The sequence below is a fragment of the Chiloscyllium punctatum genome, chromosome 17 (genome assembly GCF_047496795.1).
Source record: "Chiloscyllium punctatum isolate Juve2018m chromosome 17, sChiPun1.3, whole genome shotgun sequence".
Lineage (NCBI taxonomy): Eukaryota > Metazoa > Chordata > Chondrichthyes > Orectolobiformes > Hemiscylliidae > Chiloscyllium > Chiloscyllium punctatum.
In genome coordinates, this window is record NC_092755.1 from 64,451,697 (window position 1) to 64,476,047 (window position 24,351).

General features: G+C 39.1%; 1 protein-coding gene across 2 annotated transcripts in view; it reads left to right on the forward strand.

Moving 5' to 3' along the window:
* Positions 1–24,351, forward strand: part of LOC140487907 (mediator of RNA polymerase II transcription subunit 13-like) — a 239,854-nt gene that overhangs the window by 115,511 nt on the left and 99,992 nt on the right. For both annotated transcript variants that reach the window (XM_072587324.1, XM_072587325.1), the window contains exon 3: positions 5,702–5,786. In XM_072587324.1, coding sequence (XP_072443425.1) covers positions 5,702–5,786 — 85 coding nt within the window. The remainder of the gene's footprint in view (positions 1–5,701; positions 5,787–24,351) is intronic.

Consider the following 24,351-nt stretch of genomic DNA (forward strand, 5'->3'; position numbering starts at 1 on the left):
GTGTCTGTTACTCTTTCAGGCACTTTAACTAACTTAAAAGGATAAAACAATTTAAAGAAAACTATTTGTAACAAAAAGCTTTAGCTTGAGATCCAAAGCTGTTTTCTCATGCTGTTTGCTTTGATAAATAAGCTGCAAATTAGCCTCTTGGTTGTCCATAAATAAACATAAAATCCAAGACCCAAGGCAACTGTGGCTTATCTCACTTTATAAGCAAAAAAATGTACTGACATACAAAGGCCCACATGATATGATACTCAGGTCGTATATCCGTAAGATATAGGACCAGAAGTAGGCCATTTGTCCCATCCTGCCTGTTCCACCTCTCAATGGGATCATGGCTGATCTGATAATCCTCAACTCTGCCTTCCTGCTTAGTTCTGTAACCCTTGAATCCCTTACTGATTAAAAATCTATCTATGTCAACCTTGAAAATATTTTGTTATTTTGTGACATAGTCTCCCACCCAACTAAACTGAAGCTAATTGTGAGAAAACAAATTCAGTTCAACGATGTGAAGCAATATGGGAATAATGTGGGAAAATTGACATTTTGAAGTCTACAATCAACCATGATCTAGAATGATGAAGTGGGCATGAAGTGCTAAATGCCTATTCCCATTCCTGTGTTCCTTGAATATCAAACATTTGGAATCCACCTAATGGACCATGCCACGTGATTGTGTGGATTTTTTTTGCAGATGGTGTGAGAGATGTCAGCTGTTCATTCTCTTTGAATTCTCATTGTTCCTAATATGACATATACAGGAAGGTCGTCTTCTTTTCACTGGTTTTGAAAAAGACCGATTGATGCACTCCTAATCATATTTGTGGACACAGCTTTTTCAGGCATTTCAGAAAAAAAAAATCAACCAAGAGTTTCCAACTGGTAGCTTCAAAAGACATTGATGTGAAGCATGGTTTCATAGAAAACCGTATAATTTCTACATTCTGGAAATTTCGAACAACCTCTTTGTATCTTTCTTTGAATGTAATCTTGAATTTGGTGATTGGTGAAACTTTCAAATTAGCCGTTATCAAAGGCTGTGAAAGTTTAAACTTTCGGTTTTGAGTATTCATGAACAGAGATTTCACCATCTTCACATATTTTCTCCTTTCTTTCCCACTGCATCATCAGCATACATAAACCTTTTCCTAACTAATATCAGTTCTGAAGAAGGGTCACTGGATTCAAAATGTTAACGGTCTTTTCTGTCCAAAGATGCTGCTGGACCTTCTGAGTTTCACCAATTTCTGCAGATGCACACTACTACAACTGAGGAGGGAATGTAAATGGTGATATGCAGAAAAAAATGTAGCAGATGCTTCTGTCATTAATATTGATGTTAAAATTTAGTTCTGTTGAGATTTGATATACAATAAAATGGTAGTAAGTGCCTTGTTAAAATCTCCCGGCGTTACATTTTTCTTTAGCAAATATATTGACTATACCTTTACCAGTCTGTGCAAGCAGTGCTTAAGGTGATGGTTTTTTTTATATATGTTCATTATTTTGAAAGAAAGTTTCATTACTAACTTTATGGCTGTTGTCGATGCCAATTTAAATGCAGTGCTGTCTAAAAAATTTGATGCTTTCGTTGTGTTTTGTGGCTTTAAGTTTAACAGAAGTTTGATCATTTCTTGAGGATAATAATGTAATCTCCTAATTCTTTTGTATGAATATAGATGTTTACACAAATATAGAAGGTGTTGTTATTCTATGACTACATCACCTATGCAAATTAATTCTTCGTAATGCAAAAGGAGTGCCTGGAAAGTGAAAAGTGATCTTCTAGAAAATTCCAGTTAGAGCCCTTAAAGATGAATCCAGGTTGACTTCAGGACACTTTTTTAAAAAAAGGTAGATAAATCCACGTGCAATTAAGCAATCTGGACTTTGAGTGAATTTGAGTGAGAAATGCTTCATCTGAAGCTTCATCTAGGAGTGGGACAAGAGCTTGCACTTGCAAATAAACCTGTTACACTATTACCTCCTATCATGTGATTTTTGACTTCATTTGAAGGAGGTCGATCATAATTGCAATTGGTTAGAGTTGTCACTGCGAGGAAGCATTGCTGTGTTCAATTAATAGAGGCAAATAAATAAAAGCTTCCCCTCTCGTTGACACAACAGGCTGAATGGATTTCTTCTGTGCTATAGCATGCTGTCTATTCTATTTGCAGGTTGCATACGTGGATCTTGATTGTTGATATTTTTATAAAAGGTTAATTTCTGTACTTGATTCTGCCGAGCTATAATTCTTGCTATAATTTTGACTTTTTAGTTACTGTTTTCCTTATTTTCTTAGTGACTCCTTGAAGTGATGACCCATTAACATTTGCACAATTGTTAAGTTCTCTAATTCTCCTTTGCTCAAGCAGGCATTTTCTCTGTATTTTGGTTTTGTCTCATGTTAAACTTCCCTGTTAATATTTTGGCTTATATGCATTGTACAATAGGTATGACTTGATGAGTGGAGCAACATGCTAATATTGCCAATTTATCTTTTTTTGTGTGTTCTATCCTTTTAGGTATTAAAAGCAAAGTACCAAAGGCCTTTTTTAAAAAAAAATGCTTTTATCAACTTGTGGTTGCAATTTTATGGGTGGCCTATTTGCATAAATAAGTGCCTCTGTTGCTCCACATGCTTTCAGTGCTTTTTCATTGTTAACTCTCCCATTCTTGTTTTTCTTTAGAGAGAGAATTTTAAAGATTACCAGATCCAGATTAATTTTAATCTGCAGTCTGTTTGCCCACTTTGCTATTCAGCTCACCAGTTAATGACCAGCTGAAGTCTGTTTTATTGGCAGATTGCCATGTGCTCTATTAAAATATGGACTGAACAGTGAAAGAAATAAATTGCTCTTGGGCCATTTTTTAGTTTTGATGCATGCCCAAGGCTCCTCATTGGATCATTATTGTTCAGTATCAAACTACATATCGTCATAACTATGGGTTTTAAGGCAAATGTGGCAAGGATGATTACTAAACATGCTAGAGTTTTAGGTTTTTGATAGCTGAAGGAATAACCAGCAGTGGTGATACAGTCAACGGCAGAGATGATAAAGAAGCAACAATTGGAGAAGTGTATACATCCTGGGTTATCAGCCAAGAGATATTAGTGTTGGGGGTGCTGAGGAAATCCCTACAAAGAATCCCTATAGTGTGGAAGCAGGTCATTCGGCCTATTGAGTCCACAGCAACTCTCTGAACAACATCCCATTCAGACCTACCTCGCTGCCATGTAACCCTGCATTTCTCATGGCTAATCCACCTAGCCTGTAAATCGCTGGACACTATGGGCAATTTAGCCTGGCCATTAACCTGCACATCTTTGGAATGTGGAAGGAAACCAGAGCATTGGGAGGAAATCCATGCAAACACAGGGAGAACGTGCAATTTCCACACGGTCACCCAAGGCTGGAATCAAACCCGAGACCCTGTCGCTGTGAGGCGATAATGCCAAACACTGAGTGAATCTGCCACCCCATGAGGAACAGAATTTTAAAATTTGAGGAATTACTTAATTAGAAGCCAATGCAGCTCAGCAAGCACAAGGTTGGTGGGTGTGAAACTTTTGAGATAGTTAAGACATGGGTAGCAGAGTTTTGGATAACTTTATTTTTGAACTGAGGATAAAATGTACAGTAGTTTTGCTTCAGGAGGTATCCAATTGGGTTATTTCCTGAAGTAGCATACTAATTTTTTTTAAAACAAATATTTTGGGACATTTGAATTGTGCAAATGTGATTCAACAAATATTTGATTTCAATGCTCTTTTCCCCTACTAGATGACTGCAACAGTGCAATGTCTGTGGTTAATGCAGTAATGTTTAGTCCAAAACAACCAATGCTGTCATGCTGTCACTTTGCTTTACTTCTGTATCTGTTAAGAATTATCAGCTTGCAATTACAAATAATCTGTTTTTCTTTTGATCAACTTTTCTTCAGTGATAACAGCTTGGATCTTAAATCGCTCACTGTTAACGGTGGCTTCTGTATGAATTTCCCTATGCTCTTTTTAGAAATTCAGACCATCAGTGTCTTCTCTATATGAGACTGATTATATAAATTTGTACAAAATGAAAGGTGAATGCAAAAATGTGTACCATTTGTGGCTTTAGCAAATGTGGTTAAGATAATTTCAATGAATTTTATTAAAATACTGATAATGGAATGCTGATATGTTAAGGAGTCAGCGTTCTTATGGTTGTTCAGTTGTATCTTTGTACACAGTGAATGCAAACTTAATTTGATATATTTAATAGTTATTTGTGCAGGGAAATAAAATACAAATGGTAATAATGGCTAACAATGTTAAAAGATTGAAGTACAGAGTTTCTGCAGATAATTGTGAAACATTTTGAGTCATGGAATTTGAATGGAATAAAGTAGGTATTTTAATTTTTAAATTGCCACTTTATTAACGTTATGGGCTATGCTGCAAATTTTCTGTTAAGCTATTTAAATTATTTTGGCCTGAAAGTGGAAGGAATGTTTAAATACTAATATGGCATGGGAAAGAGAAGCCAAGCAGCTAATAACATCTAACTGTCCCATGTTCAAATATTGCTCAATGCAAAGAGCACATTCTGCATCTTTCAATAATAATTGAACATTCAGCAGAAACTATTATTAAACTATAAAATGTGGCTCAGTGGTGAGCACTGCTGCCTCACAGCACCAGGGTCCCAGGTTTGATTCCAGCCTCGGGCGACTGTCTGTGTGGAGTTTGCACATTCTCCCCGTGTCTGCGTGGGTGTCCTCCGGCTCCAGTTTCCTCCCACAGTCCAGATGTGCAGGTCAGGTGAATTGGCCATTCTAAATTGCCCATAGTGTTACGTGCATTAGTCGAGGGGAATGGTTCTGGGTAGGTTACTCTTCGGAGGGTCAGTGTAGACTTGTTGGGCCGAAGGGGCTGTTTCCACACTACAGGGAATCTTAAATTTCATCAACTATTTTTTATATCATATGGAGTCCATGCTTAAAGCATGCTGAGGGCCCTTCTAGTGGGGACCACTGAGGACACTGAGACCACAGGTGGACCACTCCTCCCAGTAAGTCCACAAGGAAGCCTATTTGATAGTATCCATGTGTATAAGTGCATGTGCATTAGAAAAATTCCTGCAGCAGGAGAAAGAAATCTGTGAGGAAACAAAATCCCATGGGGCCAGTGCGCTGAATGGAGAGTTTAGATTAGAGTGGTACTGGAAAAGCATAACAGGTCAGGCAGCATCCGAGGAGCAGGAAAATCGACGTTTCCGGAAAAATCCCTACATCATGAAAGGCTTTTGCCCAAAACATCGATTTTCCTGCTCCTTGGATGCTGCCTGACCTGCTGTGCTTTTCCAGCACCACTCTAATCTAAATTCTGGTTTCCAGCATCTGCAGTCCTCACTTTTGCCTCTATATATGAGACCCTATTCTATCGTTCCATTTAAAGTGTGTTCGGTTTTTGTGGTGGAAGTGATTTAACACTTTTGCTGACTTCAAGTACTTTCTTTAGGTGCCATTTAGAAGTTATAACTTTCAAACTTTTTTATTGTATATCACTCCAATGAATCAATTCAGTTTTTAGATTGAAGAATTAAAATAGTGCCAATTTTTCACAGTTAAGTGATGTATGCAAGGCTTTCTGTATTGCTGTTTAGTTGAATTTAGTTTCTCATGAGTAACATGGTAATTTTTTTTTGCTTTCCAGTGGTGGAAGATGGTCTCTGGGAAAATGGACTTACATATGAATGCCGAACACTGCTCTTCAAAGCTATTCACAATTTGCTAGAAAGGTAAAACTAAATCAATAATTTACCAGAGAATATTTTGTACTTAATGGAAATGTGCAAATTGTTTGTACAATATTTGTATTATATTGTTATCTAGCAGTACTTTTGCATTTAATGTCCAGATACTTAAATCTAAATATTAAACTGAATGCAGTATTAATGGGGCTATTTAATCAGTTTAACCATTGTGCTGAAGTATTCTATCATATTTACTAGTATGAGAAGCATTTATTGAAACAGTGTAACACTTGGAAGACACACTTGCAAGTTTTTTTTGCAAAATGTAGAAGTACATCTGCTTGCAGAAATATTCAGATACTAAGAATATTCCAAAACTTTTATAGCACACAATGGAATCAACTATTACTGAGCAGAGACTATTTAGCCCATTGTGCCTGTGCCATCTCTCTGAAGAGCTATCCAGTCTGTCCCACTCTATCCCCATAACCCTACAAATTTATTTTATTCAAGATGTCACCTAATTTCATTTTGAGATCATATTCTCAACTTTTGCCATCATTTCAAGCAGTTGGTTCCAGCTGATTGCTTCTGAGTATATGTGTTTAGATGACCAGTTCATAAAAATACCAGTAGTAATAAAGTTACTAGCAGTGCCTTATTAGTTTTCAAAACATTGTGGGACAAATATTTTTGTGCTCCTTGTTAGAATGATCAAATTAGTTCTTTACCAGTTGAACATGTAACCATTGGGTATTTTCTTATCTCTAACCAAATTATGTTGTCATCCATCTTATTGTGACAATCGACTGCTGTCATTTTGATTTGCATCAAAATTCAAAATAGTAAATATAAAATAAAACTCCCAAAGACGTAATATCTCCCTTTTTTTTGTTAATTCAAGCAAGTACATTCAGTATGTTTGGCAACTATTTTCTATTTAGTTCTGTAAAGTCGTTCTAATAGTGTCACAGTCCACTTGGGGAAAGCACATTGACACTTGAGCCCCACTAGACACAGGATTGTCACAATCTAAAGATGTAATCAAATTATTCAAGTTCTCAATTTTCTTGTTTGATGACTCTGTTTCTGTTCTTAAGAAGAAACTGCTATTTATTACAGATAAATCACCTCTGACCACAGGCAGGCAAGATACCAAATATCAACTTTACAGCTCCTTAAACTCCTACACATGTGCAGACAGATATAAACAAGGAAAACACAAGTTAGGGTGGAGAAAGAAAATTAGAGGAACACAGTTCAATAGCACTCAACCACAGGATTCCATGCGACGTCTTTCTGTTTCTTGCAGGTTCTTCTGATCACCTTCTTTTCAAGTATTTTCACTTCTTTACTGCAGATGCAGGGCGCTTGGCACACTACTTCTGCAGTCTGTCAATCTCTGGTTGGAGCCAAGAGCTTATGAGCAAATGATGAGTGGAAATTACTTGTCTGTGAAGAAAGGTGCCATTTTTTTGAATCTGAAGGCTTTCTGCCATGTTATTGTTCACACATAGTTGTGAACCTGCTGAGCTAACCAGAGTTGTTTCAAGCTGAGCACTCTTGACCCCTGCAATCTGACCTGATTGGTTTTTTAAACTCCAGGCTGTCACTGCGCAAAACTGTCCTGAACACACACACTTGATGCTGACGGGTGCAACAATTTTTCCCCACTACTGTTTGAAGAAAGCGACCATAGAAGTATAACACTGTGATGAATTCCAGTAACTCGTTTTAAAACTGCAACATATCCTTCCACAATTTCTTCAGTTTAAATTCATATCCTTTCCCCATTTTTGTCCACAAAATCCAGCATGAAGTTTTTTTTTAAAAAGAAGTGATCTTACTGCTACATGCCCTCCTGTCTTTTTCCTTCTCTATTTTACATGAATTCTTGATAACCTGGAGTGCTATCATATTCATGATTTTCTTTGAGTCATTATCTCTGTTAATGGTTAAATCAAATTTACTAATTATATATCATTCTGCAAGTTTAATTATTTTAATCTATTAACTAAACTTTTAATCTATTTCAATCTTTCAATCTAACTAAACTTTCAGTCTTTCAAGCTATTAACTAAACTTACTCCCAATTTGATGCAGACTGCAAATTTTGAATTTTCTGGGTCCCCATCATCAATATGAATTGAGAACAAAGTGGTTTCTCCCCCCCAACCTTATCTCAGGAAGATCCCTTCCCAACTTTTGTCAGTCAGAGTGGCAAAGCCTTAACCTACAGAACTATTTCTAAAGTGTCCTTCATGAACTTAGCTTTCTCAGCCATAAGTAAGAACTCTGCTTTTAAGTCAAAATAGTAGTCCACTTGCTATCAGTCCTCTGATGCTGCATGCTGGCACATTTTTCTGCTTCAAAGTCCTGCAACACTTCAGACACAGGCTATTCCCGTTGGACCTTCTGAAGAAAGGAGAATCACTGAATCAATTTAGTACTACCATACTTTTAGATGCATGCAGAAAATAGAGCAATGCTTTGAGGTAACAGTCTATTAGTACAGTTTATAGTTTTCTATTTTATCTTGACTAAGAAGGCATTTAATATGCTTTCCTTTATTGATCAGAGCACTGAATGGGAGGACTTTGGAGGTCATGTTGCAGCTGTACAGGACATTGGTTAAGTGATTTCTGGGATATTTTATGCAATTTTGGTCTCCCTCCTATAGGAAGGATGTAGTGAATCTTGAAAGGGTTCAGAAAAGATTAACAAGGATATTGCCAGGGTTGGGGGATTTGAACTATAGGGGTAGGCTGAATAAAGTCGGGCTGTTTTCCCTGGAGCGTCAAGTTGGAGGGGTGACCTGAGAGAGGTTTATAAAATCATGAGTATGGATAGGGTAAATAGATTAGGTTTTTTCCATGGAGGTATGGGAGTCCAGAGCTAGAAGGCATAGTTTTAGGGTGAGAGGGGAGAGATTTAAAAGGGACCTAAAGGGCAACTTTTTCACACAGCGTTTGGAGTGTGTGTGGAATGAGCTGCCAGAGGAAGTGTTGGAGGCTGGTGCAATTACAACATTTAAAAGGCATTTGGGATGCGTATATGAATAGGAATAGGTGAGAGGGATATGGGCCAAGTGCTGGCAACTGGGACTAGATATTTTAGGTTATCTGGTTGGCATGGACGAGTTGAGCTAAGGGGTCTGTTTCCATGCTGTACATCTGAGTGAATGTCCCTATGATACGACTTTTTATTTGTACATGTCATGAATTAAAATCAGATTAATTCCCTAAAATCTTCACTTTTCAATTACTCTAGTAGTTTCTACACATTACAGTCCTACTTTCTACACATTTCAGTCCTGTGCTTTGGACCATGGCTACTATTGCTCTGAAGAAGGTCTGTCTGGTGACTGTGGCTTGGTATGAGCTTTACAGTCCTTGACAAAGGCTTATTCTGCTCCTTGCTCAATTGTGTTCAGATTGCCTCATGCTGTCAGTAGTCCACTATAGCTGATATTTCAAAGGATGGCACCACTTCTAGCTTTTATGCATCAAATGTAATCGCACAAATCATGACGTTTTGAAACCTGAAGTGGCACAGGTTTGTATTCTTCTAGCAGACTTGTCCCATGTTGAATATTATACTTGAGATCTTGATGCTGGCAAGGTTGCACTTCAATAGGAAATTACATGCTAGGATATGTATGGTATCAGCATGGCTTGTGTTTGTCCTGAAGTAAGAATGAGGTTTGTCTTTCAACCATTGCAGTATAAGTAACCTGACATTTCTCTGCATAACATTCCCAATTTGTATTTAACTGCACTTAGCCTCTCCAAATCCCCTTGAAGCACCTTTGCTTTCTCACAACTGTCACTTCCACCTAGTTTTGTGTCATCTCCATATTTGAAATTTTGCATTTGATTCTTGCAACAAAGTATTGTGATATAGATTGTGACAATTGGGGATCTCCAGCTGCTTCAGCCTTCACCCATTATTGTAGCTGTTGATATCACGGGAATATCTTTTGCCTGGATTGACTTTATGGGGTCACACTTAGTTTAGTTCTTCTCATCCAACTTAAGTGTGACCCCATAATGTCAATCCAGGCTAAAGATATTCCTGTGATATCAACAGTTACAATAATGGGTGAAGGCTGAAGCAGTTGGAGATGCCCAGTTGTCTTAATCTTTATCACAGTCTTGAATGCAAAATTTCAACTAAGGAGATGACACAAAACTAGGTGGGAGTGACAGTTGTGAGAATGCAAAGATGCTTCAAGGGGATTTGAAGAGGATAAGTGCAGTTAAATACAAATTGGGACTGTTTTGCAGAGAAATGTCAGATTATCTACACTGCAGTGGTTGAAAGAGAAACACTTTGAGCTTCTCTACTGCAGCAAGGTGGCAATCCATGGAAAGGTGGAAATTACCAAAGGATTGCCTACTCTCCCAGTTGCTGGGAAGATCATTGCCTGAATCCTTGCTGATTGCCTTCTCCCAGCCTCTGGGGAAATGCTTCCTGAAAGCCAGTATGACTTTTGACCCAGTCCTGGAACAATGAATATGATTTTCACAGATTGGCAACTCCAAGGGAAATGGCAGGAACACCACCAACTGCTATACGTGGCTTTCATTGATCTGACTGAGGCTTTTGAGTCCGTCAGTCAGTCACGGAGTGTTGTGGAAAATTTTAAAGGCTAGCTGACCAGAAAAATTCATCAACAGCTCCACGACAAGATGTTGGTGATGGTCCTCCCAACAATGGTAATATTGATAAGAACGTTTTGAGAAAAGATGAGGACTGCAGATGCTGGAATCTAAAAGTGTGGCACTGGAAAAGCGCAGCAGGTCAGGCAGCATCCGAGGAGCAAGAGAGTTGATGTTTTGGGCATAAGCCTTTCATCAGAAGCATTTCTGATGAAGGGCTTATGTCCAAAACGTCGACTCTCCTCTGATGCTGCCTGACCTGCTGTGCTTTTCCAGCACTACAGAATTCTTTGAGGTTAGGATGGGTCAAGCAGGGATGTGTCACTGTGCACATCTTTTTCTCCATCTTCTTCATTGTTTGCTCTTGACAAGATAAACATACAAGTGTTGTAAATATTGTGTACAGACTGGATAGAAATCTTTTGGACCTTAACTGGTCAAAATCCAAGAAAATGACAACAACGCAACTTATGGAACTTCAGTATGCAGATGACAATGTCATCTCTGTGCTCTCAGGACAACCCCCAGACTTCACTTTGGGCCATCACAGAAGCTTACCAATGAATTGGTCTCAGCCTCAATCTCAAGAAGACTCCAATCCTTTACCATGCTGTTCCAGGTAAAGTTCCGTTGCATCCTGCCATTAAGATGGCAGAGTAATCCCCTCAAACGTGGAAAATTTTCCGTACCTGGGAAACTACTTATCGTCTCAGGCTGATAACGATGCAGAGATACAACATTACATCCAGTCTGTGAGAGCTGCCTTCAGATGCCTAAGGGTGGGTTTCCAACTGTGACATCCGTACTGATTCCAAGATCCTTGTTTATAAGGCAGTCATCCTTACGACTCTGCTTAATGGTTCTTAAACATTGGGGGACATATACACGCCACGTCAAGGCTCTTGAAGTGCTAGAGGTGTTGTTTGAGTCGGGTTCTTTGCATCATTCAGATGGACAGGTGTACTAACATCAGCATCCTTGAAGCAGCCAATAGCACCAGCACCAAGGCTGTGATCATCCAAAACCAAATCTGCTTGGCTGACCATGTGCTCAGGATCCTTGAGTACTGACTGGCAAAGCAAGAGCTCCAGGAAAGCACTCAAAAAAAAAAAAGAGGACAACAAGGGAAGTGTTTCAAAGACTTCCTGATGGCATGCCTCAAAAAATACGACATCAGTGTTGACACGTGGGAGACTAGTGTTCAGAAGAAATCAGCTTTGAAGAATCTTTTGTATCCTGGGACACACTTCTTCGAGAAAAGTCGTTGGCAAGAGAAATTATGAGAAAGGAATGCCAATGATCTTGAGGTCAAAAACCATTTCCACTTCACAGAAACACCAGCCAAATATGTAATGAGATTTGTGGCTTTCTGGTCATGCTCATCAGCCACACAAGATCCATTGAACCCATTGCTAGTGATAAGAATTTCTGAGGTGGGCAACCCTACTTGTTGGTCAGTAAATGCGGATGATGATGGATTGTAAATAGCTATGGCTCAAGCAACAATCCTTGCAGGCCCTCCTCCAATCACAGCCTGTCAATCTGCACTTCACCGATTTATTCGAGCTATTTACTGTCTGTTAATTAGTTCCCGATCCTTGTTTGTATTTTGTCCCCCATAACAGGATCCCAAAAGCTTTAATCTTGTTTACCAATCTCTTATCTGGGGGCTAGTAAAACACCTTCTGAAAATGTAAATATACTTTATTTGCCTTTATCCATTCTGTGAGTTACGTGCTCAAAAAAACTCCATGACTTTTATATGAAAGTTCCATGTTGACTCTTCACAATCTTCTTGTTATTTCCTGAGTGTCTTATTCGGGCATCCTTTTATTATAGATTCTGGTATTTCCCTTCGACTGATATTAGACACTTGAATTTTTCTACAAATTCATAGATCTGTATCTTCAACTGTATGCGACCCTTTCTTCTGAGGCGCAGGCTTAATTCAAATTGGTACTGCTTTTTGATTTGCCTTTTGCACTCTGCATTAGAGCTTATTTAATTATGGAAATGTATATCCTTCTATTCGTTTATTTTGCAGCCACATGGATTAATTGCAGTTTGAATCTGGAACATGTTTTCTAATGTTGCTTGCTTTTGGTATTTCACTTTTATTTTTAAATTTGAGCTGCAGTTAATGGTGTAAAATGCGTAGTATTCAAGCAAAAGGTGATTGAATTTTGGAAGTATAAAAAGTATTGTTCATTCTCTGTCAGCTGTCTGTGTGTTAAAACTTCAGAAAAGTCCAGGTCTACCTCATTTCAGAAACATCATCCAAAGACATTCAGATTTGCTGCTTCTAAATTTTGAGTGTAGTGAATGCATGATTTTTTTTCCCTGGGGCCATGAATACTCACCTCCGCTCATGTGGCCTAATGAAAAAATGTCAGTCCTGCATTACTATTAAATTCCCACATGGTTATCGGAATGCATTTGGTGGTTACCCACATTTATTTTGAGTTCACATTGATTGATGATTCTAGGATACTGCCACCTCTTCTGATATAATGCGACAGTACCATTCCTGTGAGATCCCACTTTATAAGAAAATGACATAATAGCAGCACCATTTAAACCAATGGGACCAGAATCATGTTTTAGCTAATACAGGTAAGAAAAGTTTGCATTCGGCAAATAATGGTCTAAATTCTTCAATCATATGAAAGCCAATTTGTGTTGAAGAAATGTGCATTATAGCAGAACCAATTGTATTTGATGAGCATAACAAATTACAGCATTTCAAAAAAATGATCAATTGATAGGATGGCAAAGGATGATATCAATTGGAAATTTGAATTTTAAAGCAGGACTTTTCATTTTAGATCAAATGAAGATTACTCTTTTCTTTGACAAAAGGTCAGAAAGTCAATTATGAACAGTGGTCGTTCCAGGATTAATTTTTAAATAAATTACACAACTTAATCTAAATAAATAGATGAGCCAGTCTGAATTAATTAATAACTGTTTACCAAGTTGAATTTTAATGATGAATGAAAAGACAGATCAGAGAGCATAATCCAGTTTCATTTGAGATCAGATTCACACCAGCAATATGTCTATTTAGGCTTTCAGTGCTGGAAAGAAGTCTTGGAACTGCTGTAGCAGTTTAAACAGGGGTGTTCTTAATGTTCCATTAGGAAAAATCAGTGATGTAGCCAGTGATTCTATTCCTGTGAAAGAATGGAGAGAAGCATCCAGTGAATGTACAGAAAGTTGCTGAAAGGAAACATTGGCAAATGATTTACAGTGAATTTTAAAGTTAGATTTAAAGTGGATGATTACTTCAGTCTGGTTGTCTATATTTCAGAAGTGTTGAATTCTTTTGTTGCTTATATTAAGAGCTTTCTACGTTTTTTATACACTGCATATACACAGCAGAGTAACAAAAGTGTTCTTTTGTTCAAAACAAATTTGTCAACCTTGTGGAAATTTGTTTGGGGACTGACTACCACACTAACCAAACTGTAAAAGAAACTAATTTATGATCTATTAGATCAGGTTTCACTCTAAGATCTGACTTGTCTAGTATTGCCATCAAAAGGAATCATTGCAGTTTTGAAGCACTTTTGTGTCACTTGCCTTAATGCCTTAAATTATGTCTTAAGTTGGAATGTGTTTGCATGGACTTAGATTTTTCTGGGGGCAAGGTTGGGGCCAGGGCAGGTGTGGGAGTAGAGATCTAAAAAATATCAAAGAAAAAGCACATGCTTAATTTTTCTGCTTGTGATGTAGTTTGATGTATATGGTTGAGCATCAATGTGGTTTACGCAACATTTCACTGAAGAACATATACCCAACAACATTCTCAGAAGTCTTATTTTGTGGTGTTGAAGTTAGTACTTCCAAATAAATTTGTTGAACTATAACTTCATGTTTTGAGATTTTAAATTTGTAAATAGAGAAGCAAAGCGTTTTGAACTGCTGCAATTTTAAATTGTGCTATTCCTCCTCATCCCCTCAACCCCTCCTTCAAGCTAACCTATCCTATCAATGTCATTGAAGAGAGAAGTATAGTTAATGCCTGGAGTCTGATATTAATTTTTCTTTACAGCATAGTTTATCAGTTTGGGTCTTGCTGCAGAGACTTCAGCAAGCATCGTGGAGGTTGAGTGAGTGCAGTACTGTCCTTCAGATGAAGCATGAGGCTAAGACCCTAGGTTGGAATGTGAGCAGTTCTGACTTGAGCAGGATTCAGTAGGGCTTCACAAGATAACTTTTAAGAAGAACATGGACGTTCTTCTGGTATCCTCATTATTTCCTTCATTCATTTTCGTTAAAGTTTAGACAATCTCATTGTTTATTTAATTGCTGCTAATGGGGACTTGCCAAGTACTAGTTGATTACCACTATTGCAAGATTAAAAAAAACTCAACAATGTTTGAGAAGTAGGTTGCCTTCATCATTGACCTCACTTGATGTTTTTGTAGCTACCAATAAACATCTCCATATATTGCTTTTATTTTAGTCCTAGTCGTCATCATGATCATTACCATCTCTTACCCTGCAATGAGCTAAACCTCTACTCCATTTAGTCCAGGGGTACACATGAAAATGGATACAGCAGTCAATTAGTTTATCAGGTGGATTATATAAAGCATTATTGAGTCCTACTCTTGTCAGTCGAAACTGTTCAATATTCACGATCAACTGAGCTTCTGTTATCTCCTGCAAGCCCCACTCCTCTGTCATGTCCAATCGCACTTCCAACAAGTGAGAGGAGTTTGTCTACTTTGTTTACTGATGTCAATTTAATTAGTTGTCTTGGTCATTTCCTGTCCCTTACCTTGGTTCCGAGACAAACTTTCTTGAAGGGCTTTTTGTCTTTTTCTTGTTTCTCTCTTCCCTGAATCTTCTCTTTAAGCTCATCTTGCCCGAAAGAATCTCTCACTATTCCCACAACTCGATTCCACAAGAGCTGCTGAACACCAACTTTCCTTCTGGATCCCATAATAGCTTATATTGTTGATAGTGCCCTCATCCATACTAACCACCTCATCAAAAATCCCAATCCCTCAGTTCTTGTGGACTACTTGAACCTTTCATCCTTTTGTCTTGGCAAACTACTATCCTACCTTCAACCTTGATACTATCCAAAGTCCTTGTGTGTTGCCACCTCCCAAATACCTGCCTTTCCTTTTAACAGAACCACATGTTTGAAGCCGTACATCAAGTATCTTTCATGCTATAGCACTGAGACAAGTTCTGTTAAAGTAATGAAGCACAACTTACTGCCTGTAGCTGCTCCCCCTCTTCTGCGTCCTGGCAGAATTTGAGGTTTTTTTTTGAGAGCTATCTTGGAAACCCTTACCTTGTCAAAGCCCATCTCTATAAAAACATGAACCTTGTAGGCTTTTTTTTCAGGAAGCAATGCTGATTTTAATTATGCTTGACCTTCTCTTGACTTGGAAGTAAATGAACTGTTTAAAGTACAACTGCTTCCAATCCAGATACTTTTCTGGGACTTTGAAGAAGCAACCTGTACAGTTCGAACACAGGCTCCTGCCATTGCTGCAAGTTTTAACATCTTGTACCTTTGACTAATAAAAACTATTCAGTTCCCCTTTACTGGCTAATGATCAAACCATCGAGTTGGCTGTGAAGCAATCTTCAAAACATGACACGGGGATGGGGGACAGGTTAATAGTTCATTGAAAATGGAGCTGCAGGTAGACAAGATAGTGAAAGCGTTTGGTATGCCTGCCTGTATTGGTTAATGGTCAGAACATTGAGTATAGGAATTGGGAGGTCATGTTGCAGCTGTACAGGACATTGGTTAGACCACTTTTGGAATTATACATTCAATCTGGTCTCCTTCTGGTAGCAAAGATGTTGTACAACTTGAAAGGGTTTAGAAAAGATTTCCAAGAATGTTGCCAGGGTTGGAGGCTTTGAGCTGTAGAGGTAAACTGAATAAGCTGGTTATTTTCCCTGGAGCGTCAGAAGCTTAGGGGTGACTTTACAGGCATTGATAGGGTGAACAGCTGAGGTCTTTTCTCAGGGTAGGGGAGTCCAAATCAAAAGGGTTTAATTGAGAGGGGTAAGATTTAAGAGGGACCTAAGGGGCAACATTTTCTTGCAGAGATTGGTGTGTGCATGGAATGAGGTGCCAGAGGTTATAGTGGAGGCAGATACAATTACGCCATTTAACAGATGTCTGGTTGAGTACATGAATAAGAAGGGTGAGGAGGTATATGGGCCAAATGCTGGCCATTGGAACTACATTAATTTAGGATATCTGGTCAGCATGGGCGAATTGAATGGTAGGGTCTGTTTCCATGTTGTACATCTGACTCTGCACTCCCACTTCTTTTTACATTCTATTAAAGACCGTCTCAAAGCATAACTCTTCATGTTTTCACCAAGTCTTTCAAAGGAAAACCGGTTATTATTTGCTTTGGTTTTGCACATATTTTTATACACATGTTATGTGGATGTGATCCGCCATTCTTTTGAAGAAAGCCTTAATGTGTTTAGTTTTGGGTATTCAAATCATATATCTCATTCTTATTCAATCTTTGTATTTTAATGTGTGTGTATAGTGTGTGTAGGACATCAGTGTTTCACATAGAGTGACAGCTTTGTCAAAATAGAGTCTTTAGCATATTAAAGCAAGTTTTGGCTAAATCCATTGCAAAGCAAAAAGTGGAAACTGTACCAAGGCAATAGAGCTTATAGTAGGCATTGCTTAAGTAAATAGTCAGGATACAGCTTGAGGGACAATTATCGGTGATTTGTATACTGGTGTGAAACACTGTTCTCCAACACCTTGGCATAACTGTTCAAGCCCTTGTTGATTTTTCTCACTTTTTCCTTATCTTTTTTGGTTCAGAGTTGAGCTGAGAGCTGAAAGGTAACCTTTAGACTATTTGTGGTAGCTTATGTTTGTTTTTCTCAAAATAGCACACATGCATACTCGCAGCCACGCACACAACTTTTTACTGCAACATTTTGATAAGTTCCACCTTTGCCCTGTACAGGCCACTGTTGGAGAGAGGGAAGGGAGATTTCGGGGTACACGCCTGTGTAGAACTCCAGGGAAAGTGTGGGGAGAGAGGGCAGGCGGTCAGTCATTTGGAGACAGTGCCTGGGCTCCCATCAATGTCCAGGGCTGTTCTCAGCAGCATTTCCGTAAACCAGGTTCACTTTTAATCACTGTAAACAAAAGACCCGATCTGTGTTGAAACACCTCTTTGGTGTAATGTTTCTATCAGGACCTTGAGATCTTCGGATAATCCGAAATTCGGATAATTGATACTTGGATAATCAAGGTTCCTCTGTATTGTGAATATAGAGATTATGGAACTGATTTGATTTAGCTGTCTGTCTCAGTGTCATGACATAATGAATATTTGGAACTTTGGTACTTCAAACTTCATCTCTAATTTCTTACCAATTCTTTCAAATACTTGGTGCAATCTTGATGGAAGATATACCAAATCAGAGAGGTTATTAGATTTTTCTATATTTAAAGATAATCATACTCATTCAAATTAAACTTTTTTGCCTTAGAGGATTTCTCCCTCCTCTAGTTTCTTTATTGTAACTGACTTGGAGCTTTCATATTCATTAATTAAAGCTTTGTTTGCCTACTATACTTTGGATTTCAATGCTTGCTCCTCTGGGATAAGAGTTGAAGACGAGGATACTCCATTTGTGGTGACCTGACTGTTGAAGGGGTAACTTAAATGGAAACCAAAAGAACTGTGGATGCTCTAACTCAGAAATTGGAAGTTTACTGGAAAAGCTCTGCAGATCTGGTAGCATCTGTGGAGAGAAATCGAGTTAATGTATTGGGTCGAGTGACCCTTCCTCAAACTTCTTAAATGTATACTTGGCACTGATTGCAGTGATGTTTGTGGAAATATTATTGAATGGTAAAATAACATAATACATTGCTTCACTGCACATGTTTGTGCTCATCAACTTCACAAGAAACTGGTGATTCAAGCACCTGTAATTCTGGATTAATGATATAAGTGGGGGAAGGGTAGATGGTTGCTGTGAGAGGGAAATTATTTGAGTTGAAAAAAGAAAATTAGAAGTCACACAACACTGGGTTATAGTCCAATATGTTTATTTGGAAGCACTAGCTTTCGGAGTGCCGTTCCTTCATCAGGTGGTTGTGGAGAACTCTCCACAACCACCTGATGAAGGAACGCCACTCCAAAAGCTAGTGTTTCCACATAAACCTATTATGGACTATACTTGGTGTTGTGTGATCCTTAACTCAGTCCACCCCAGTCCAACACCGGCACCTCAAAGTCATGAAAAAAGAAAGCACACTTCGCATGAGAGCAGAAGTAAAATTTTGACTCAGGACTGTGCCTATCCTAGCCTGTGCTGAGAGTATTGCCCATGTTCTCGGTGACGTACAATAAGAAATTTTAAAAATCTCTGATCCTGTTGAATGGTTCTATGGCTTCTGTCTTATTTTCTCCAATCCAAGTCCACCTTTTAAATCTTGCACTCTTGCATACACTCCAACAGCTTGCAGATCACTGATTACACATCCTGCTGCTTAAGTACCACTCCAGAAATCTATTTTTTTAATCTCTCCACTTCTTGGGGCCCTCCTTAAAATGCATCTCCTTAGTTGACCAAGTGATTGTAATGTTTTTCTTTTGGATATGGCATCCTCCTTTTTTTGATTTTTCTGTAAAATTGCCTTCATAATTAATCCTAGATACTTCTGGTTCTGCTGCTGATTGAGACAAAGTTTCCTGGACACCTGATGAATGTTTAAAATTCTTAATCTTAGAAGTAATCTTGATACAGGTATTGAATGATCACTGATGATACCAGTGTTCTAAAAAATGCTGTTTTGAAAACTGGTCGAAGTCGCATCATCCATCATGATTCATAACTGCAATCGAACTTGCAATCCAGTACCAGAAATCGCAACAGGCCATTGAGCTTGTTCTGCCATTCAGTTAGTTCATGGCTAATCTGTAGCTTGACTCCACTTATCTAATTTTAAAAGCTAATATAGTTATGTAAAAATGAAACATTTGTCTAATACAAATGTTGGTCCATTGCAGAGTCAGGAGCAGAATTTACAATGGTGAATAAAGAAATGCCAGAGAAGCTGTACTTTGTATGTTTTATCACCGAGGAAGGCATAAGAAATCTCCTTGAATTAGAGTTTCACATGACTAGGGAGAATGAGGAGTTGAAGGAAATTAGTGTTGGAATGTTGCACTGGAATTAATGGAGCTGAAAAGTCCCCAGGACCTGATATTCTGCATCTCCAAATTTTGAAGGGACTAGTACAGAAATAGTAGATGCATTGGTGATAATCTTAAACTCTGCAGATTCTGGAATACTTCCCACAGATTGGAAGTCAGCAATGAACACGGAACATTACAGTGCAGTACAGGCCTTTCGGCCCTCCATGGTTCCACAGGTTGCACAACAATCTGAAGCCCATCTACTCTACACTATTCCATTCTCGTCCATGTGCCTATCCAATGACCATTTATTGCCCTTAAAGTTGGTGAGTCTGCAACTGTTGCAGGCAGTGCGTTCCGCGTTCCACGTTCCGACTACTCTGAGTAAAGACATTACCTCAGACACCTGTCCTATATCAATCACCCCTCAAGTTAAAGCTATATCCCCTCGTGCCAGCCATCGCCATCCGAGGAAAAAGGCTCTCTCTGTCCACCCGATTTAACCCTCTGATTATCTTTCATGTCTCTATTAAGTCACCTATCAACCTCCTTCTCTCGAACAAAAACAGCCTCACGTTCCTCTGCCTTTCCTCATAAGACCTTCCCTCTATACCAGGCAACATCCTTATAAATCTCATCCTAACCCTTTCCAAAGCTTCCACGTCCTTACTCTAATGCGGTTACCAGAACTGTACGCAATACTCCAAATGTGGCCGCAGCAGAGTTTTATACAGCTGCAGCATGATCCCATGGTTCAAAAACTCAATCTCTTCACCAATAAAAGCTAACACACTGTATGCCGCCTTAACATCAACCTGGGTGGCAAATTTCAAGAATCTATTACCTGGACAGCCAGATCTCTCTGTTCATCTACACTGCCAGGAATCTTACCATTAGCCCAGTACTCTACATTCCTGTTGCTCCTTCCAAAGTGAATCATCTCTCACTTTTCTGCATTAAACTCCATTTGCCAGCTCTCAGCCCATATCTGCAGCTTATCTGTGTCTCTCTGTAACCTACAGCATCCTTCCTCACTATCCACAACTTTACCGACTTTAGTGTCATCTGCAAATTTACTAGGTAAAAACAATGACTGCAGATGCTGGAAACCAGATTCTGGATTAGTGGTGCTGGAAGAGCACAGCAGTTCAGGCAGCATCCAAGCTACTGCCTTTATTCCTGATGAAGGGCTTTTGCCCGAAACGTCGATTTTGAAGCTCCTTGGATGCTGCCTGAATTGCTGTGCAAATTTACTAACCCATCCTTCTATGGCCTCATCCCAGTCATTTATAAAAATGACAAAACAACAGTGAACCCAAAACAGATCCTTGCGGTACCCCACGAGTAACTGAACATTTCGCATTAACCACCACCCTCTGTCATCTTTCAGCTGGCCAATTTCTGATCCAAACCACAAAATCACCTTCAATCCCATGCCTCCGTTTTTTGTGCAGTAGGCCACCATGGGGGACCTTATCAAACGCCTACTGAAATCCATATACACCACATTAACAGCATTGCCCTCATCCATCTGTTTTGTCACCTTTTCAAAGACGTCAGTAAGGTTTGTGAGGCACGACCTACCCTTCACAAAACCGTAATGACTATCCCTAATTAACTTATTCCTTTCTAGAGTCTTATCAATCCCATCTCTTTTAACCCTTTCCAACAGTTTGCCCACAACTGAGGGACGGCTCACAGATCTATAATTACCAGGGTTGTCTCTACTCCCCTTCTTGAACGAGGGAACAACATTTACTATCCTCCAGCCTTTTGGCACTATTCCTGTTGACAATGACGACATAAAGATCAAAGCCAAAGGTTCGGCAATCTCCTCCTGGGCTTACCAGAGAATCCTAGGCTAAATCTCATCCGGCCCAGGGGACCTATCTATTTTTACACTTCCCAGAATTGCTAACACCTCCTCCTTATACACCTCAGTCCCATCTAATATTGTAGCCTGTATCTCAGTATTTTCCTCGACCATGTTTTTATTTCTAGTGTGAATACTGACATAAAGTATTCGTTTAATGCTTGCCCTATCTCCTCTGACTCCACATGCAACTTCCCAGTACTATGCTTGATTGGCCCTAATCTTAGTCATGTCATTCTTTTATTCCTGATATAGCTATTTAAAGCCTTAGGGTTTTCCTTGATCCTTTCAGCCAAAGACTTCTCATGTTCCTTCCTGGCTCCTCTTAGCTCTCTCTTTAGGTCTTTCCTGGCTAAGTTGTAACTCTCAAGTGCCCTAACTGAGCCATCACATCTCATCCTAACATATGCCACCTTCTTCCTCTTCCACCTTCTTTCAGCTTCCTTAGTAAACCACAGCTCCCACGCATGACAACTTCCTCCCTGCCTGACCGGTACATACTTATCAAGGACACGCAGTAACTCTTCCTTGAATAACTCCACGTTTTTATTGTGCCCATCCACTGCAGTTTCCTTCCCCATCCTGTGGATCCTGAATCCTGCCTAATCGCATTGTAGTTGCCTTTCCCCCTGCTGGAGCTCTTGCCCTCCAGTATATACCTAACTCTTTCCATCGCTAAAATAAAGCTAACTGAATTGTGGTCACTATCACCAATGTGCACACCTACCTTCAAATCTAACACCTGACTGCGTTCATTACCCAATACCAAATCTAATGGGCCTCGCCCCTTGTTGACCTGTCTACATACTGTGTCAGGAAACGCTTCTGCACACATTGGACAAAAACGCTGCTCTACTGTTTAAAAAGGAAGTGAGAGAGCAAGAAGGAAACTGCAGACCTGTTACCTTTACGTCAGAAAGCGGGGAAATTCTAGAATCTATTCAAGATGATGTAATAAATGCACATTAAATTGTAGTGATCTATTTGGACATAGCATGGATTTTGTAAAGGGGGAAATAGTGCTTGAATAACCTTTTCTGAGAATTTTACGAATAAAATTGATAAAGGGAGTTGATACACAAAGTATAATTGGTTTTTCAAAGGCTTTTAGTAAGGTTCCTCATAGGCTGGTGAGCAAAATATAAAGTGTCTGAGATATGAGGTAATGTGCTATCATTAAAGATTGGTTAGCAGGCAGAGTTGCTTAAGTGTGGTGCTGGAAAAGTCACAGTAGGTCAGGCAGCGTTTGAGGACCATAACCCTTTTCACAGTAGGAATACATGTGTAGACTAATTGTGACGAGCATGGTATTGAAAGGATCAGTTCTTGGATTCAAGCTGTTCCCAAAGTACATTAGTGATTTGGAAGTGGAGTTCAAATGTTTCTAAATTTGTGGATGATACAAAGCCGACTGGGAATATGTATCGTGAGGAAGATGTAAAGCATTTATAGAAAGATTTGGACAGACTTAGTGAGTGGGTAAGAACATGATGGGTCTAAGTGGTTCTTGTGGTGTACTGGTAATGTTTCTACCTCTGGGCCAGAAGTCTTGCGTTCAAGCCTTACCTACTCCATACATGGGTTGTAACATCTGAAGAGATGGTCTTTTTTTAAAAAAAAATATGACTGGTGGGATATAATTTGGAAAACCTGAGAAGTTACCTATTTGGTAGGGGCAACTGAATTGCAGAGGTACCTCCATGGTATGAGGATGGAGAGTGCAGACATACAAAGGGAGCTACGTGTCTTTCTCTGTGAATCAGTGAAGGCTTGCATGCAAGTGCACCACGCTATTCAGAAGACTAATGGGACGTTAGCCTTTATCACAAAGGGTTGAGTACAACAGTGGAGTCTTGCTTCATTTGTGCAGAAGTTTGGTTAAACTACACTTTTGGTTTCTCAGGAAGAATAGAATTGCTAAAATGGGTGTGCAAGTAGTTATTTCCTTTTGTAGAGTTGTGAACCAAGGAATACAATTAAAAATAAGAGGATTGCCATTTGGGATGAGATGACAATTGTTTTTTGCTCAGAGGTTTGTGAATCTTTTCAAAGCTGTATCCCAGAGGGCTAAAGAAGTTCAGTGTTTGAGTACATTTAGAGATTGACAGATTTCTGGCTACCATTGAAGTAGCCAGTCTTCAATCTGCCATGATTGCATTAAATGTCACAGCAAGCTCAACAGTCTGAATGGCCTACTGTTATTCATGTGCATTTGTTCTGTGATCCTCACTATATTTTCCTATTCAAAATTTAATATGATTTCCTTAAGATGGATATTGTAATCTCATAGTTGCATTCCCAAAAAGTGTCTGACATGTGTAACTGAATATTACATGGGCCCTACACTATGAATGTTCTTTTCTGTCATTAACTTCGGGTTCATGACTGATATTCATCTGTGAACTGGAAAGATTTTGGATCCTATTTACTCTTGGGAACCAAATTACACAGTAGTTAACACCAGACTCGTCTGATCAGGACCAAAAGTACTGTGGCTGCTGTAAATCAGAAACAAAACCAGAAGTTGCTGGAAAAGCTCAGCATATCTGGCAGCATCTGTGAAGACAAATCAGCATTAATGTTTCTGATTCAGTATGAGGGCAGGGTCAGTGTACCCAAAACATTAACTCTGATTTCTCTGCACAGATGCTGCCAGATCTGTTGGGCTTTTCCAGCAACTTCTGTTTTCAGCTGATCAGGACATTGGTATCTTTGTTTAGAGTCATAGAGATGCACAGCACAGAAACAGAACATTTGGTCCAACTCATCCATGCTGACCAGATACCCTAAATAAATCTAGTCCCATTTGCTAGCATCTGACCCATATCTGTCTCAACCCTTCCTATTCATATGCCCATCCAGATGCCTTTTAAATATTGTCATTATATCAGTCTCCACTCCTTCCT